At 41.1% G+C, this 16,925-nt stretch overlaps 1 protein-coding gene across 2 annotated transcripts; it reads left to right on the top strand.

The window, feature by feature from the left end:
• The first annotated feature begins 862 nt into the window (after nt 1-862).
• On the top strand, nt 863-16,213 carry armc2 (armadillo repeat containing 2). Of its 2 annotated transcripts, none has more exons than XM_003449869.5 (18): nt 863-1,120; nt 2,272-2,486; nt 2,581-2,653; nt 2,987-3,158; nt 3,714-3,840; nt 6,533-6,597; nt 7,192-7,299; nt 8,261-8,445; nt 8,584-8,686; nt 8,771-8,985; nt 10,016-10,161; nt 11,192-11,291; nt 12,348-12,657; nt 14,060-14,182; nt 14,265-14,378; nt 14,655-14,787; nt 15,345-15,499; nt 15,686-16,213. In XM_003449869.5, the coding sequence occupies exons 2-18, from the start codon at nt 2,278-2,280 to the stop codon at nt 15,817-15,819; spliced, it is 2,472 nt and encodes an 823-aa protein (XP_003449917.1). In that variant the 5' UTR covers nt 863-1,120; nt 2,272-2,277; the 3' UTR covers nt 15,820-16,213. The 2 variants fall into 2 exon arrangements, with proteins under 2 accessions (XP_003449917.1, XP_005454678.1); XM_005454621.4 differs by having other exon boundaries at nt 864-1,120; nt 2,268-2,486.
• Nucleotides 16,214-16,925: the final 712 nt, after the last annotated feature.

The following is a 16,925-nucleotide window of genomic DNA, read 5'->3' as shown; positions in this document are numbered from 1 at the left end:
CTTCTATTCTGTGCTGATTTGTGACAATTGCCAGCTTTATGAAATTATGGATACACAAAAAACAAATGTAGCAGAATTGTAGAAGGATCTGAGATTCCGCTACCAGTAAAACATTTGTATAGTAATATGCAGTCATATGCTGCCATATGAAGAAATGTTTGCACTGCGCACTGTGAAAATGTAGATATTGCAATGTGTGGGCTTTGGATATGTGATAGGTGTGTGATATGGTTTTAAAAATCTGTTTTCCTAATCAGTGTTTATACAGATTGGAATATCGGAAAAGTTGTAAATGCATAATTCTAAAAAAAATTTGTAGCAAAAAAAAGAACAATGGTTATACATTTTTCAACACGAAGTGTCATCTTAGAGGCCTTTTATCTGGGAATTGAAAAGGGCTGAAAATGCTCTTGATTGCAGAATAGGTTAAAAATAACACTAATAGCAAATGCTGTTAAGGATACTAAGCAATACTGATACTCTTTTGATTCAAATGGCCAAACCATTTTTTAAAAGTGTAAGCTTTCTATTAGTGTGGTGTATGTCCATCAGTATCTTGCTATATTGGTCAGTTTCCATTTGTGTGCCTCTGCATATTAATGTCCTCGTTGTAGCAACTAAAATAAAGTGAAAATACATACAAGAATGTACAGGTCTTTGATCCAGGACCAGAGCTTGCATCCACAAAGCCTTCCCAGCTGCAACACCTGAATAAATAAAATACTTTTGATTGTTTTCAAGTTTCCTCTGTCATTAGTTAATTCACTGTACTTATCAGTACGATTATTGACACGTGTTAAGTTAGGAAAACTTGTAACAACTTATGTATATATGTCCTCACATTGCTGAGTAAAACTCGTGTTTGCTTCAGTTTCCTTCCTAACATGCGCAGGCGCGTCACCGTGTCGCGAGGGGGGGAGAGAGAGAGAGAGAGAGAGAGACACTCACTGGAGCTCGTGCACGTGATATCGTCAGGCTAGGTTGTTGTCAAAAACGAGAACAGTTTTAGCAAGTTTTAGGTATCACTGGCTTTTTCTTTTGGCCGTGAAATCCCACTTTAAGGGCTCGACTGATGTTTTTCCCCACTGTTACCCATAGAGGACCTTAAAGGGGGCTAACGGTAAGTGCTCCAGCTTTCTTCAATAACCGTTTAAGTAATGTTCAGGCTTTCATTCATAATAAATAACTCGGTTTTCCTGCTCTCACTGGGACAAATAAACAGTTTAGCATTGTTTGGTGAATGCTTAGGTTATTTTCTTTCCAGGGTTTGTTGTTCAAGCTACCATAGCGGCACTTTGTCGCCATGGAGACGGAGCGTGAACGCGCAGAGGAACTTCCAGCTCAGGGCTTTAGGTTCAGGGAAAAGTTATCTTGAAGTTAATTACTTATAATTTATTTGTAAATGTATTTATATATATAGTCTACCACAGAAAACTAAACAAAACCAAAAAAACTCTACTTTAGTACTTTCCTGGTTCCATCTGCAGTTCTGATAGCGGTTTTGTCTGTTGTTAGGCTACTTCAGTATAATCTTAAAGTATGTCTTACAGATTACTTACCTTTAATCCTGCGGTTTACAATTACTTAATCAAATTTCACTTTAGATTGCAGGTTTTTGTTCTGTTGTTTGCGATTCATCTGATAGTTCTAGCTACTAGGTGTGTACAGTTAAAGATTTGACACACAAAATGAATAGTCTAATAAAATATGATGAAGTGTTAATGATAATCTAGTTAAAGCTGATCATTTAGCTGAGCAGAAACAATTAGTGTGAATTTTGTAATTCAACAACAATTATAGTTTAGCTAATTAGGTGGCTTAAAATTAGTTCCTCTTGAGCTTAAGTTTTTCTTTTCTCCATTTAGTTTTTTTTTATGTATAAGTGAAAGTGTTTCAGTTTATCAGCATGGGCCAGTTATCATGGGAATCATTGATTTTATTCTGATGTTTTTATGAATTCACCATTTAACCGATTCATTTATAAAATAACAGGGAGCTTAATTTATAATAACAATAATCCAGTAAGGAGGATCCTTGTGCTGTGGTAATTACTGCTTTTGCTGTTGATGCTTTACATTTTGTCTCCATACTTTTACTGAAGTGAGACTGAATACAGGGCTTTAGGGTGATTTTGCATTGCTTCTTTTACACCTACTGTTCATTTTGAGGTAACACGTACCTCTGGGTATCCCATTAGTGATACACCCTGTATCTTTACATATAATGACATTATTTAATCATCAGTGGACTTTCTTAACACATGTCAGTTAGGCCTATATGGCCTCTACAGAGACGAAACATGAGATCTGCAGCCCCTTGATGCCCCGGCGCAACGCTTTGAGGAAAACGTGTGCAGAGATAGTAAATGAGGTCAGACAGTCCCTGCGAGTTCAGTCCACCCACCGGCCATTTACTCCCAGAGATGGACATAGACAACTTTTTGGGAGCGCATCTATCCGTGACAACAGACCACCTTCTACTTTTAGGTTAGTCAGAAATGGCACTTCTGTCAAGATCTAAAATAAACTCTGGTTCTGATGAAAGTAATCGTTTGTTTTTGTTGTTTTTTTTACTCTGTAGCCTTCATGCTCAAAGTTTTGATGCTTCAGACTCCAGGCCAGGTTCAGGGACTCGCCTCTCTCCTTTGGATCATGTATGTTCTTATCACACATTAACACAAAATATGCATTGTAGTCTAAGGAGGAAGGTTATCCCAGAATAAGGGTACATTTTCAGTATGTACACTTCTAATCTTCAGTGGATAAATAAACTTGTAATCTTGGAGCAAAGCAATAAATGGGATAATAGGCCAGTACACCTCTGTGCACTAGCTAAATATGCTAATTAAATAGCATTTAAGTTTTAAAAGACAAATGCAAAGGAAGCAATAAATGCAATGAAATTTCTCTGCTCATAAAAGTTCTGATGTCTCAAGTGAATTTTTCCTCTGGCTAATACTCAGCGCTTGATGTTTGTGCTTTGCCAGAAGCCAAAGTTTTCAGTCCCCTGCGATGCTGACGATCCATTCAAAGCCTTACCCAAACCTCCTACTAGCCCAGTGAAAGCACGGAGGGGGCTGGCAGGGGCAGGAGTACGAGCACGGCTCCTCAGACCTGGATCTCTCACCAGGTTACCGCCTTTAGAAGGACACCAAAATGGTAAAGGGGGGGGGGGGGGGGGATGTTAATGAAGGTCAACTTACAGTACAAGAGATCGTAGTAAAAAAAAAAGCACCCTTACTGTGCTTACTATGAAATGCTAATAACCCAGTTTATTAGGAACTGTTTAATATGTACGAGATAAATTTAAAAAAAAAAAACAACAACAACACATTATTCATTTTGCTCCGTGTCCTGCATAGACACGAGTGCTGAAGCAGTTTTCTGACAGGGGAATGAATGGAGCCATTCACATGCTGACATTTTACCTGATTTACATTCTCTGTGGTGGGGCTTGGTAAAAAGCATAATATATGGCTGCTGTTTTGAGTGGAAAATGACTACTCACTCTCAAACCTTTCCCTACAAAACTGCTCAGCTATTTAGAGCAGTAAAACAGATAATGGAGACTGACTAAGCCCTTTATCTGTATACATTTACTGTATATGTGCACTGTGTTAATGTGTATGAATAGGCACTTGTACTTTTACCTAATGAAGGAAATAGAAACGTTGCTATAAATAACTTCTTGCCACATCTTTTCCACGTGTTCAGTGAAAGAGCCACTGAATGCAGGCCCAGGACAAAAGCAGCTGTCAGCTAAGCAACTTTCCAGTACAGACCACACCGCAGGTTACAGTGGTCCTGTCAAACCCGGCCCTCGCACAGCAGCAAGTCAAAGGTACGCTTTCTGTTCTTCTGTTTCACTTGGAAGAAACAGTATGTCCTTCGCTCTCCACCCTTCCACCCTCCCGATCTTTAACTGTAATGACAGTTCGACAATGAGTTTAAGATTTATTGACACGCAAGTGTGCAGGGGTAGCCATTACTACTGAGCTGATTGGGCCTCCCTTTTTTTTTGCTTTTTTTCAAATCCTTCTCCCTCTCCTCCTTGCTTTGTTTCCTCTCTTTCTTATATTGTCTTTGGGTTGTGGTTCATAAGTAAACCAGACTACTGGGCAGAGGATCAAAGCAGCAAATACGTCAGTAAAGCTGATATGAATATAGTTGTTTATTTTGTACCTAAATGCCCATCCCTGTAACTGTCAGTACATGCAGTTCTACAGGGACTAACTTTATCAGTATTTTTATTTTGCTGCTTAAATAATACTTTTTAAAAAAAAGTGATCTCTTTGAGAATACTTCTTCCATTTGCAGAAAAATGTAAATGAGGCAATAAGTCAAAAGTAGGGACTATTCCTTTTAATCATCACTAAACTTGTCGTGAACTTATTCCAAAGTAAAAGGATTTTAAAACTATCGTCTGCTTGACCCACGGCCAACCATTGTTCATATGGTCAACTGTAGCCGAATAGCTGAAGTCAGTTAGACCAGCAGTGGGGTCACTAACAAATAGATAGAATGAATTCTTTAACTTCAGGCACGCGACCCCTTTTAAATCCTCATATACGTCACTGTACACCATATGTTGGTCAAGTCGAGCTTCTTCTTCCCATCGAAACTGTCTCTATCTGTCATTACTAGCAAATGTCAGCTTTTACACTTCCATAGTGCACAGAGGCTAAAAGCTCTGCTTTTTTCTGCCGACCTCATCAGCTGTGTGTCAGCATGAGGGGCATAACTCTGACCGTGAGGTCGGGGGCTGTCGTTACAATCCATTCGCCTATTGATTGGGTGGGGCAGTTGGGGCTGCTGAAGGGGGGTGACCAGACCATAAAACACTTTTACAGGAAATCTGGGCCATGCCCCCAAGCTCAACCCCCTACCTAATACCAAGTTAACACGCTATGTTTGTATAACTTGTTGCTGACAAAGAAAAGTCCCAAGTGAGAAAACCAGGGTCATGTTATTATTACACAAAATGGGCTTGAAGACTTCCCCTTTTTGATTCTTTCTAGGTCAGAGTTTTTAAAGCACAGTTCTTTAGTGTTGCAAGGAACTATATAAAAGAGACATTAGACAGAGGAGAACAATGAAAAATCACATAGAGCCAAGGCAGAAGCACACTAACTGCAAGTGGAAATGGACGCAGCTTGACAGATTAATATGATGAGTTGGATGAGATATAAAGATAGGGGAGATTAGACATCCACTAGGTTCTTTTTCTCCAATAAGCCAGAGCTCTATAGCTCCAAATGGCTCTCTATTAGATTTGGGTGCCCATCTGGGCAAGGCTGGCAGCAACGTGTATTGTGACTGCAGTGCACTGGCCAGGCCTAAGACAGGGATGAGGTCATGTCTCCGAGAATGCCGAATCACACAAAGAGGCCTTATTATCGGGCTCTTAATCCTATCATACAGAGCTAAAGCCCCCTGACATTCACTGTAGCATACCTCAGCCAACACTCCCTACTCCATATGCCCTGTGTGCCAAATTTTAACATTCATCAAATCACCAAGGTGAGTGTGCTATTTTATAATGCCCCAAAACTGTATATTAATGAAAGAGCATCAAACAAGCTTCTTCTGAGGATTCTTCATTGAAATGAAAAGATAATTGCTGCCAAATCTCATATCTGTCACTTGTATGTAAAAGTTCAAAGAAATAACAAATCCTGAGAGTTAATCTGTTATATCACAGAAGCTTCAGTCCTTATTTTTGTCTTCTACAGAAGTGTTTACACCTTTCAATGTTTTTAAAGCTGATTCCCTCTTTACATATTTGTGTGCTTTTTGCAGTAAATCTTACAGTTACAGAAAGTCATTAGGATTTTCTCAGCTGGTATTAATTGCTCATAAGAAACGGCACCTGTCATGTGATATAGAATATACTGGAGCACTGAGTCATTATCTTTGAGTGTGGGTGGAACAGTGCAGAGTTTAAATGCAGACACTCAGATCTAAGAGTGACATGCAAGGGCGAGCCACAACACATAACACAGCATGACACTTGGGCGTGTTTTGGGGAGCACATTACGGTTATTGCAGAACAAACTGTAAGGCTTTGGAGACAGCTCGCAGTGACAAAGCATGAACACCTTTAACCAGACTGCCCACAAAGCTGAGATCTTAGTTTCTGTCTATTGGGGATTGCAGTTGTGCATCCTGCAAAGCAGCACACCTCTAGACAAACAAAAAAAATTAAAATTAAAAAGTGGTAACACAGAAACTTTCAGATACACACATATCTGCATGGGTGCAAATGTACATGCACAGACACACAGATACAGTGAAGCAGCGGAGCCCATACACGTTTCAATCACTGTTGCAACAGTGACACCTAGTGCTTGATGATGAAAATAGACCTTAAGTTTTGTTCACAGGGTGTAAAATCAGCAAAACATAAATAAATAATAATAATAATAAATGCATTTTATTTTTTAAGAGCCAAAGCCCCTAGAGCCTCTTCATTTTAACTATATTTGTGTATTTTCCTAAACCCTATATAGTCAGGCTCTTTGTGTGTTTTTCAGAATGGTGCAGAGTGATGTGGACTCAGGAGTAAGACCCAAAGACTGCAAAGGAGATAGCACAGCAGGTTTGTTCACATCCACTAAATGAAGCTCACTGTCTTGTTTTGTATGATGTTGTGCATAATAAACACAAATGGTACATTTTGTACAGCGTGTAAAAGTAGAAGTGTACTTGGTTTCACTCAGGCACAATGTAGAGCAAAATTAGTACAAACAGATCTAAATATGAAATCTCTCTGTTTACTCTTGAGCCCAGAAAGGTTTCACGTGCAACAGAAATAAACTTTGATTGGGGTGTTGTTGCTAAAGGCGCAAGTTTTGCCACGACAGGCAGTCAGCCAATAGGTTAGAGAAGTTTTGGTTTGTGCAGCCACAGCTTCCTGCATCACACCAAGCAAGGGGTTATGCAAATTTTCAGCAAAAAACCCCAAAAAAACAGGCACACTGTGTGCAAGAGATTGCACAAGTTAACGTGCGCAAGCTCACATGCCCACATGCCGACAAATCAGAGGAAGCCTAGCTGTGGATGGTGACCTTTTCACTGTGGCATCAAACTTCCTGCTGTTATATTTTAAGACTGTGAACTTGTGAACTGTGGTTGTCGCTTTTGTTTTCTGAGGTGGTAATTGGCTAACTGCAATTCTCTCTGCACATTTCAGAGCCAGAGCGTGGAGACAACAAGGGCAACGCAGAGGAGGATGCAGAGTCACTGATGTGGAATAATGTGATCGTTCCTCTCCTTCAAAAACTAGAGAGTGTTGCTGCAGGTATTGTGGCCAGTGTAATAGAGAAACCCCCGAAACACAGTGCAAATATAGAACATTCAAATGCATTCAAATCATCAAAATATTATATATAACCCTTTGGGCCTGAATGTTTCCAGAGCCAATCTAAAATGGATTGTGGTTAAGGCACTTATTTTTATCTTTTTATTTGTGCTAACCTTCTCATATCCATACCTATTTCCTGTGTTTCAAGAGCACTTTTTATTTACAGCCAGCAGGCTGAAAAATAGATTTTTCAACACTGGCAGATAGTCATGCATAAAGACTCACAAAATGAAAAAGTACTGTCATTTTAGCTGCCAAAGAAAGAAAGAGTAGTGTTATGCTTGGCATCCATACAGAATTGTCTTGCCTGCAACTGGAGTCTGACAGCCATAAAATGAAATCTATGGCTGTAAATATTTTAACATTCTACAAATTTAATGGAAAATTCATTTGAAAGATAAATATTAAATATTTATTGTACCAAGGGCCTTCTGGTGCATGCATAAAACACCTTTCAGATTCAGAGAGAGATATTGCAGTGAAGTGCTGAGTGTTAGACTGGGTCCAACCTTTTTTAGACATGGCCAGGCCCTGCTATTTATGCTGGGAAAACATTTATTTTACCTCGAAAACAAGGAAAAACTCCACCCTTTCTCTTCCTCCACTAAAGAGCACAGCTGCCTGTCGCTGAATTGTTCCCCTGCATATTACCAATGAAATCCAAAGCCGCTTCTTGGAAGAGGAAGGAAAATGTTCATTTTCTGCTGACCAAAGGATTATTGATTCGCAACCACACACGGATAGGAGAGCTATTGTAATGTACGCATATGAAAGACAAAAAACATCTCTGATCTGTATTTATACAAATACATGTTTCCCCTTATTGTGAGTTTTGCACATGCTGTCCTAAACTTGACTTTGTTTTTTTGAAATGTGTGTGCTCTGCCTGCATTGCAAGGCGGTTCCGAGGGCTCGGTTGACCGCCTGTGTGATTTGTGTGACCGTCTCCACGGCACCTTGGCAGAGGCGGACATGCTCGGTCGGCGCTGTAAGAAGAGGTCAGGGATACTTCGAACACTGTTCCGACTCATTGACCTCAACTATGCCCAGCTCAACATGCACATTGCCCAGCTGTGCCTTGCTGTGAGTCATCTGTGAGTTTGCAAGGTTGTCTGCGGGGGTGTGTGCTTGTCAGCATGTCTGCTACTTATCTCTGTCACAAAGCATCCCCACTATTTTATACAAAAAGTTATGTGAATTCTTTTGTATTTTTCTCCCCAGCTGTGCGTCAGTGGAAACAACCTGCTCAACATCTGTAAACTCATCTTCCAGATCAGCCGCAGTGAAAGCAACGACATCCTCTTCCAGAACAGCTCAGTCATTGGTCAGGATGACACAGTAGAAAACATAGTGGTTATCTATTCGGTATCTATTCTCTATGATAACAACAAATGTTTTCTGTGTCTAGATTCATTGCTGAGGATGCTAAGCAATGAACATGTGTCTGCATCTGGAGAAGCAATCCTGTATTGTGTTGGAACTTTGAAATTTCTCTCTGGAAATGCTGAAATCCTCAGAATATTGCTGGATAAAAACTTCCTAGGTGTGGCACAGAAACTCATCCAGAAACTCTGCATAGTAGAAGAAACCAACCTCCCCATAGCAGGCCACATCCTCGTACAGGTACCGATTAAAAAGCATCAAATTTTTGTTTCATATATATTTCTTCTTAAAACAAAGATGTTAAACCATATCAGTAAAAAATGTACCAGTTTTTTGACTGATGCAGATTTTTCCACTATCAAATGTTTTGGTTAATGTCTGGTATTTATTGTGCCCCACGAGAATATTATCCTGTGCTGCACAAGTAACAGCCTGCTTGACTGCACTGAAAATTATTGCTGCCAACCACAGAAACTGGCCCAAGTAAACAAACTGTCAACCTGTGCTTCATTTCATATCTAACATGACTCATTGATGAAGGCGAAATAAGCACAAGATGACTTTCAGGGTAGTTTCGGTACTGCTGTTTACTTGACTGTTTCCCTCTTATCATAGAATGATTTATTTTCGCACTTCAGTTCAACTCTTAAGTAAAGACTGTACGATGTTTTTTTGGAAAACCCCCAAAAAACAAACGACCCTCTTTGAGCGAGTACTTAGTGACGGTGGGAATGAAAAACTCCCTTTTAACAGGAAGAAACCTCCTGCAGAGCAAGGCTCGAGGAGGGACAGCCATCTGTTGTGGCCGGTTGGGGGGATGGGGTGAAAAGAAGTGAGTGGAGAGGAAGTGCTCAGTGCATTGCAGGATGTCCTGTCCTGTCCTGAAGTCTTGTGATTTTACTCTCGTTGCAGCGTTTTGGATCAATTGAAGGCTTTTCACTGAACTTTCAGAACAACCTGATCATTATGAATTACAAGTCCAATCTAAAAGTAGTGTTAGTGAGTGTTTCAGCTTCACTCACTCTGAAGCAGGATGTTTCTAATTTTAGAGATATTGCACAGATGAAAGAAAACAGTCCCATATATTTGTTCAGTGTGTGCAGTGAAGGATATCCTGATCAGCAGTGGGAAGTTTCCAGTTGCTATGTTGTACACCACGATGAACAGGCCAGCGTCACAAGCTCTGGCGTTATTACAAACCATTAATGTACTAGGTGTATTTTTCTTTGCTAACCTACACTAGACTCTTTTCTGTCTTTCACCTCTGTAGCTGACAACGATCCTGAGGAATCTTGCTGATCTCCATGAGTCCCGTCCACTGTTTGTTTCATTCTCCATACTACCAGCGCTTTGCCAAGTGCTGCGGCAACACTGTGAAGATCAGGATGTCTGCATGAACATTTCCAGAATTTACAGGTATCGAAAATCCACAGATCCATTTCTGTTTTTTTACTTAAATCACACTTTAAAGGTCCCTGTTAGTTTCCCCTTTATTCTTTTTTCTATTCCATGATGTCTAGGTTCGCATGATGTTAGATCAGTAACACAAGATTTTTCAGCATTATGTAGCATGTAGAGGTGGTTCGACGTCTGGTTTTCTAACTACACCTATGGAAAAATATGACACGTCACCCTCTCTTATGTTTGATGGCCTGTTTGACTTGCGTTCACTTATCAGAGTTTTAACTGTCCAGTACTGTGAATAACTACAAGATACAGAATCATAATCTATGTGAACTTGCTCACCTAAATCATGCTTACTACATACACAGAGGTGGAATCTCAGGAAAGTACATAGATTTTTAGGACATATGATAAAAAAACATGCTCATGGGTGGAGTTAAACTCATTGGTCACTTCATTAAGTGCATCTGTCCAGCTGCTTGTTAACATAAATATCGAATCAATCACATGACAGCAACTCAGTGTGTCTTAATCATATATACCTCTTTAAATGCACAATGTCACAAAGCTCAAAGCATCAAAATGGTTTCTTGAACAAGCAAAGTGTACCTAATAAAGTGTCCAGTGAGTGGATACACACTGTATATAATGGTAACTGCAAATCTACTTTGGAATAAGTGCTCTGTGATATTTTGACAACCTTTTGAAAGGTCGTAGAGATAATACAGACTAAGCATTCTCTGATCTTCATACCAACGCCAAACTGAAGCAATCAAGCACAATTTGCGTCCCCATCTTTCTCTTTCTGTAACCCCAGCCTCATCAGTTTATCAATATGTGATAAGAATAATTCATGAAGTCCAAAATAAAGAAAATTAGCTTTTTAAAAATGTGTTTTCGCGTGATAATAAAAATAATAATCAGCTCAGATCTATCAATGCATTTGCCATGTTGATTTAATGTCACCACATTTAGTCACCCTAGCAGGGCAGTGAGTTGAGTGGAGTGGTCTATGGTATTTTTTGTCCCCTCTCACCCTCAGTAAACTTTCTTCATATTCTGAGTGCCGCCTCGCCCTGGCTCAGACCCCCGACTGCTACCAGCTATTTTTAGAGCTGTTGAGCAAACATCACCAAAAACAGGTGAGTCCACAAGCCTCCTCTGTGTTCTTGTGTGTGCTCGAGACTTTTCAGAATTAAAGAGAGGTGGGGGGTTTTTACGCTAAGTTACTTATGCACCTTTGCTGGACAGTTTACTTTTTTTATATGAATTGTTTATTACTATAAACATTTCTCCTCTGCTGTGTGTTTGAGTTGATATTTAAATAACCAGATGAGTATGCAAAAAGAGATGAAAATGGAGGAGAGAAGGAAAGATTGAATAGGCACAGAAGAAGAAGTGATACAGAGGTGGAAGGGAAGCTAGACTAGGGAAGGAAGGAAGGGAATATGGAGGGAAGAGGAGAGGATGAATGTGGGACTTTGGCAACTAGACTCGACTCACAAGTGCTTCTCATTTCATTTGGAATAAACTGACACCCACAGATACAAACACACACGCATAAACATAAACACACTGGATAGCAAAACATGTAATAAACATCCTGGGACACCACGTCCCGTCTTCATATCAGGGTCGGTACACGTTAATGGGAGACACGAGTGCGCTCTCACCTGCTCTGTAGGGTGTGACGTAGTTGTTTTCCATAAGCGTGGTAACTCATTGACAAAATATTGTGTAATCGCAGTCAAACCAATCTACACAACTCTAAACTCTGAGTGACACAGGTGCTCGTGCTGCATGACAGGAGAGGCTTGCTGTCCTGTAGGTAGTGTCACACACAATCAGCCTCTTTCTGCTCAGGATAGTCGAATATAAATGTACTGATCAAACATTGCTGATAGAGAATCAGGTGGTTAGAATAAAGATTAGTGGATTTATTAAAAAAGCCAAACCTTTACAGTGTCAGTTTAGACAGTTCAACAGATCCTGCTGGTCTCTAAGAAATAAAAAGGCAATAATAATAATGCACTAAGCATGAAATGTAAGCAGATTCATTGATACAAAGCCGGTAACCCCAGGAAGTAGTTTAAAACACTTGATTTCCTTGTCAGTTTCTTTTTTACCTAAGCAAACATCTAATAAATCTAAATCCATAAACTGATGTTTCTCCACCGATCTCCACCGCTTGTTCATAGGACCTCGTCGTGCGCCTCCTCTTCACCCTCGGGAATCTCACAGCCAAAAGCGACGAGCCCCGGCTGGAGCTCTTTCAGTGCAACGGCTGCATGCACACGCTTCTCTGGCTGTACGACATCTACCAGCGAAAAGATGGGCCACCTCACACAGTCGTGCAGAAAGGAGCCTCTCCTCCCGTCAGACCACAGGTGGCTGACGACGTGCTGGTGAAGCTGGTCAGGGTGCTGGCGAATATGTGCATCCACCCCGTCGTGGGTCCACCTGTGGCCGCAGACACAGCCTGCGTTCGGCTTCTGATGGAGACACTTGGTGAGCACAAGGAAGGAGCAGCTTCATCTTCTTTAAGTCAGATCCTTTATTAGGTTAAAGAAGATGAAGCAGTCAGCAGGCTTAACAGTGGCCTGTTTTTTCATGCTACGCAACAAAAGCAGCATGTAAACATCTGGAGTTCTGATAGGTTTAAATATAGCGGTTTAGTGCACCATAAGTACCTATGAGGTACACAACCACTTCCCTTGTGCTGGGAACAAGACATGACTTTTGTCAAAAACACGAAAACACACTCCATATCTGTCTGTTCATTCCATCATTCAGTTTCCTCTCAGTACTTTCTGTTTGCTCTGCAGCACATCCTCTTTCGGTTTACCTGTTTTTTTTTCTTCTTCTTTTTCTTTTTTCTTTTTTTTTAATAAGGCTGACAGAAGAAGCGCTTCACTGCATGAGCAGGATGTTCTGTGACATCTCACAGCCGACTCGGTTTGCGTGTGTGAATATCTCCCATGTGGTTAGATGGTTTCAGGACAGGTTGAACTGATACACGGGTGGGCGTTAAGCTCTGTATTTTCTGCTGCCTGCCTCCTACACAGTCAAATTTTCACAAACAACACAGAGGTCAAACTAGTGAAAAAAAAGGTGGGGGCATTATTAGATCGAGGGGCACATCAGGTAAGGGCGATTGTGGAGAGAAGCAACTGAAGGCAGAAACAAAAAATTACTGAGAGGGGAAGACAAAATCTGAGCTGAGAATGAAAGAGCAGATTGGGCTGATTGATGTCCTGTTTTGATTAAGATCGCGACGGGCCGAGGCGCTCACATTAAAGAGCTTTTGAGGGAACAAAGCGGCGCTTCCAGTCAGAACCAGAAACCATCTTCCGAGTGACGCAGGCGACGGTTGACAGCGCGACCGCAATATTCACGATTTATGACCGAGCACAAGACATCTGCTGCTATATTGGGAGCAGGCCTTGTTTTCAGGCTGCTCATGGTGTCACGGCTGGTTGCACTCGGTCACTTTGACCTTTGTGTGCCAGCTCACGATCAAACCAACTGTAGAAGGCCAAAATTAACCACAGATAGCAGCTATTTTTAATCATAATGTCACTGTCACATTAGTTCAGCAGAGCTAAACGCGAAACTCACAGGCTGGTCACTTTAGTTCTGCGTGTATTTTTTCATATTTAAACCGTGGAAGTAGATTTTAAAAATCGTAGTATGCATTTCAGTGGAGTCACATTCACTTTATATAGGATTCAGCTGGGAGTGTGCCAACACTCAATGAATGGCAAGCTGTAGAATTTCAGGAGCGTGAAGGTGTGTTCCTGATGGCAGACGCACAAAATAATTTAATGTTACACTGATTTTTGTGTCTTTGTGTGTGTGTGTGTGTGTGTGTGTGTGTGTGTGTGTGTGTGTCGGGGGGTTGGTGCCACAGAGCTGAGGAAAGTGGAGGAGAGTGAGGAGCTGCTAGTCAATGTGGCCGCCGCCATCAACAACCTGTCCTTCTACCAGAAAGAGACTTCTGCCATCAAACACAATCAGCTCCATATTGCAAAGCGTAAGGCCGGCAAGCCAGAGAGGACAAAATAGATATATATATTTTTTTAAGTTCCAACTCTTTCTTTTTCTTTGCTCCACAGTGATGTTGAAGTTGCTCCTCAGCTCTAGTACAGGAGCCATGCTCGAGGCCGTTCGCGTCTATGGAAACCTGTCGCATTACGAGGACGTTCGGAACTTCATCATGCGAAACAAAGGTGCATGAAAATGCAGTTTTCATACTCTCTCAGGTAGAGCAGAGACAGTGAGCCTAAGTTTACTGCAGGAAACCCTCTTTAACACTTAGGCACAGAAAACCCAGACGCAGGACCCACCAATGCATATGATTATGTCATGTTTAGGCTACACTTATCTGCAAGGCCAGCTACAGTCAGCATGCCCGCTGAACTCTGGTGATAGCGGCTCTCTTATCTTTGCCTCGCCTTGTCTTGGTGCACTCCCTCACTCACGCTGCCATCTTCCTCCCTCCTAAGTGCACCGGTTTGTGGTAACACTGCTCGACTCAAAGAGCAACGAGATGTGCTTTGCAGCCTGCGGGGTCCTCACCAACCTGGCTCTGGATCCTCCCAGCAGGGTCTGTCTCACGGTGGAGGGGGCTTCTGCCAAGTAAGGATGAAAGCACGCTGTGATCATCATCACTGTACATCACTAGAGTCACTATTATACTGCTAATTATTGAATTCAACATGTCGGACTAGGTGGTCAGATTGCCTGTTAATTCCAAAGGGCTTGAAAAAAGCAAGCATAAAAGGACAAAGATGTTATTTATTTAAGGTTTATTTATGAAAAATATTACTAACTTTATGTACACACATGGCATCCTCCTTGGGATTTTGTTTTTTTGGGAAGGGGGGTGGGATGTGGGGGTTTCTGGTCTTTAACTGACGAACAACTCCACAGCTACAAATAAGATGTTCCTAAATATCTAGCTTTCATGTTTATCCTTGTCAGATTCATCCAAACATACCGATGTGTAAATTTGGATTTATGAGGCTGTGGTGCAGTTCTTCACGCTCAAACTTTTTATTTCCTCTTTATACCCACCCTTTATCCTCTTTTTAGATAAAGGGCCAGTGAAGTGGAGTTCACAAACCTCTAGGTCATGTGAATCCGCTTAGTAAAAGTCATATGATGTGTGTCTCTGTGTGTGTGCGTGTGATCAGGCTAGTGGACTGTCTGAGAGACTTTGGACTGGGTGATTGGCAGCTGGCGGGCCAGATTTGCCAGGCCGTGTGGAACCTGACTGGTGGCAGCTCAGAGAAAGTATTAGACACTGAGGAGAGAGAATCGCTGCTGGAGATCCTCGCTGCATACTTAGGTTGGTGTTAGTAAAGATTCACACATAAGGAGAGAATGTGTATCCCTCCTTTTGCATAAGAAGGGAGGGACACACTGGAAACATGTCCGATTCACACCAGAGGCCCTCATGGGGAAGGGAGGGTTACACATATCCCCACCTTCCCCTCTCACACTCTTTCCAATCTTGTCTTTACAAATTCCTTAGATGAGGAGGAGGCTCTGAAGTGGACGGATAACGAGGACTTCAGGGACTTCCACAGAGCATGTTGGGAGTTAGAGTTCCTACCAGTCGCTCAAAAACTGATGAAGATGCTCCAGTCTGCAGATCTGACAACCTGAGAGAGTCGGGCGTGGAGTTTTGTGTCAGCAAAAACTGAATTTATACTTTTACAATCAAACACGCCACCACCTGCAGCTTTGTATAGCTGGCTGTAAAGTTTTGCAGTTTCCTTTTTGTGCAGAAAACACACGAGACCAGAGCTGAAATGAGCTCAGCCGACTCCTGCACTATAATCCTCTAAATATGCTGAATATGCTCCACATAGCCGTCATGTTTTCCACCAAGGGTGAAGTTACAGCCAGTAAAGTTTAAAGGCTGCAGACCAGACAGGCCAATATGAAACACTTATACTGTAAATCTCAGGTTTTAATTTTATCTAATCATACAGGTAATAATCCAGGATATAGCAAGCAGGCTTAATGTAAACTCTAAAAAAAAAAAAAAAAAAAAAAAGGTGGTGTGTGTGGATGTGATATTTGTTGAGAGCCCTTTATACTTTGGAACATGTATGGACACATATTTGCATATCATCCACTTTCAGTTCCACAAACCTTTTAAGGGTTTATCACGCACAAAAACATGTTTTTGCACACTCATATGACTGGCTTTGCACTGTATTGTACAGTACATAATGTTTTATGTTGTTTTAAAACACAACAGATGACCGACCTGGAATTTACCTCATGTGTAAATCTTTTATCGTTTGTGGATTGTGTGGCATTTGAACTTGTACTTAATAAAAAAGCATAGCAGATGAAGAGCAGAAAACACATTTGCTTTATTATGACACAGATATGGGGCCAGGCAGTGCTTACAGAGTTACACCAAGTAGCCTAAACATACAGCATTTCAAAAATCACACTGTTATTACATTGAAACAAATCAGAAACGGCACTTAATGTAGAACTCCCACCCCAGTTTTCTCACAACGGTGACCTTGAACAACCACAAAACAAGCTAATGCTTCAAAACCTGGTAAAACAATCCGATAGCCAGAAATGACAGCAAACATTGTTCTATACATAGGATTTCTCAGCATGATATGAGCGACAGGTGGCTGTCTGATTTAAAAATGTAAAAAAAAAAACAAAACAAAAAAACGTTCCTGTTTTGTATTATCGTGGGGAAAAATGTAAAGGCCAGTGGGGAGGAACGCTGAGTTTCT

Source organism: Oreochromis niloticus, linkage group LG15 (genome assembly GCF_001858045.2).
Source record: "Oreochromis niloticus isolate F11D_XX linkage group LG15, O_niloticus_UMD_NMBU, whole genome shotgun sequence".
Classification (NCBI taxonomy): Eukaryota; Metazoa; Chordata; class Actinopteri; order Cichliformes; family Cichlidae; genus Oreochromis; species Oreochromis niloticus.
The sequence above is the reverse complement of the archived record's forward strand: the minus strand, read 5'-3'. Positions and strand labels throughout refer to the sequence as shown.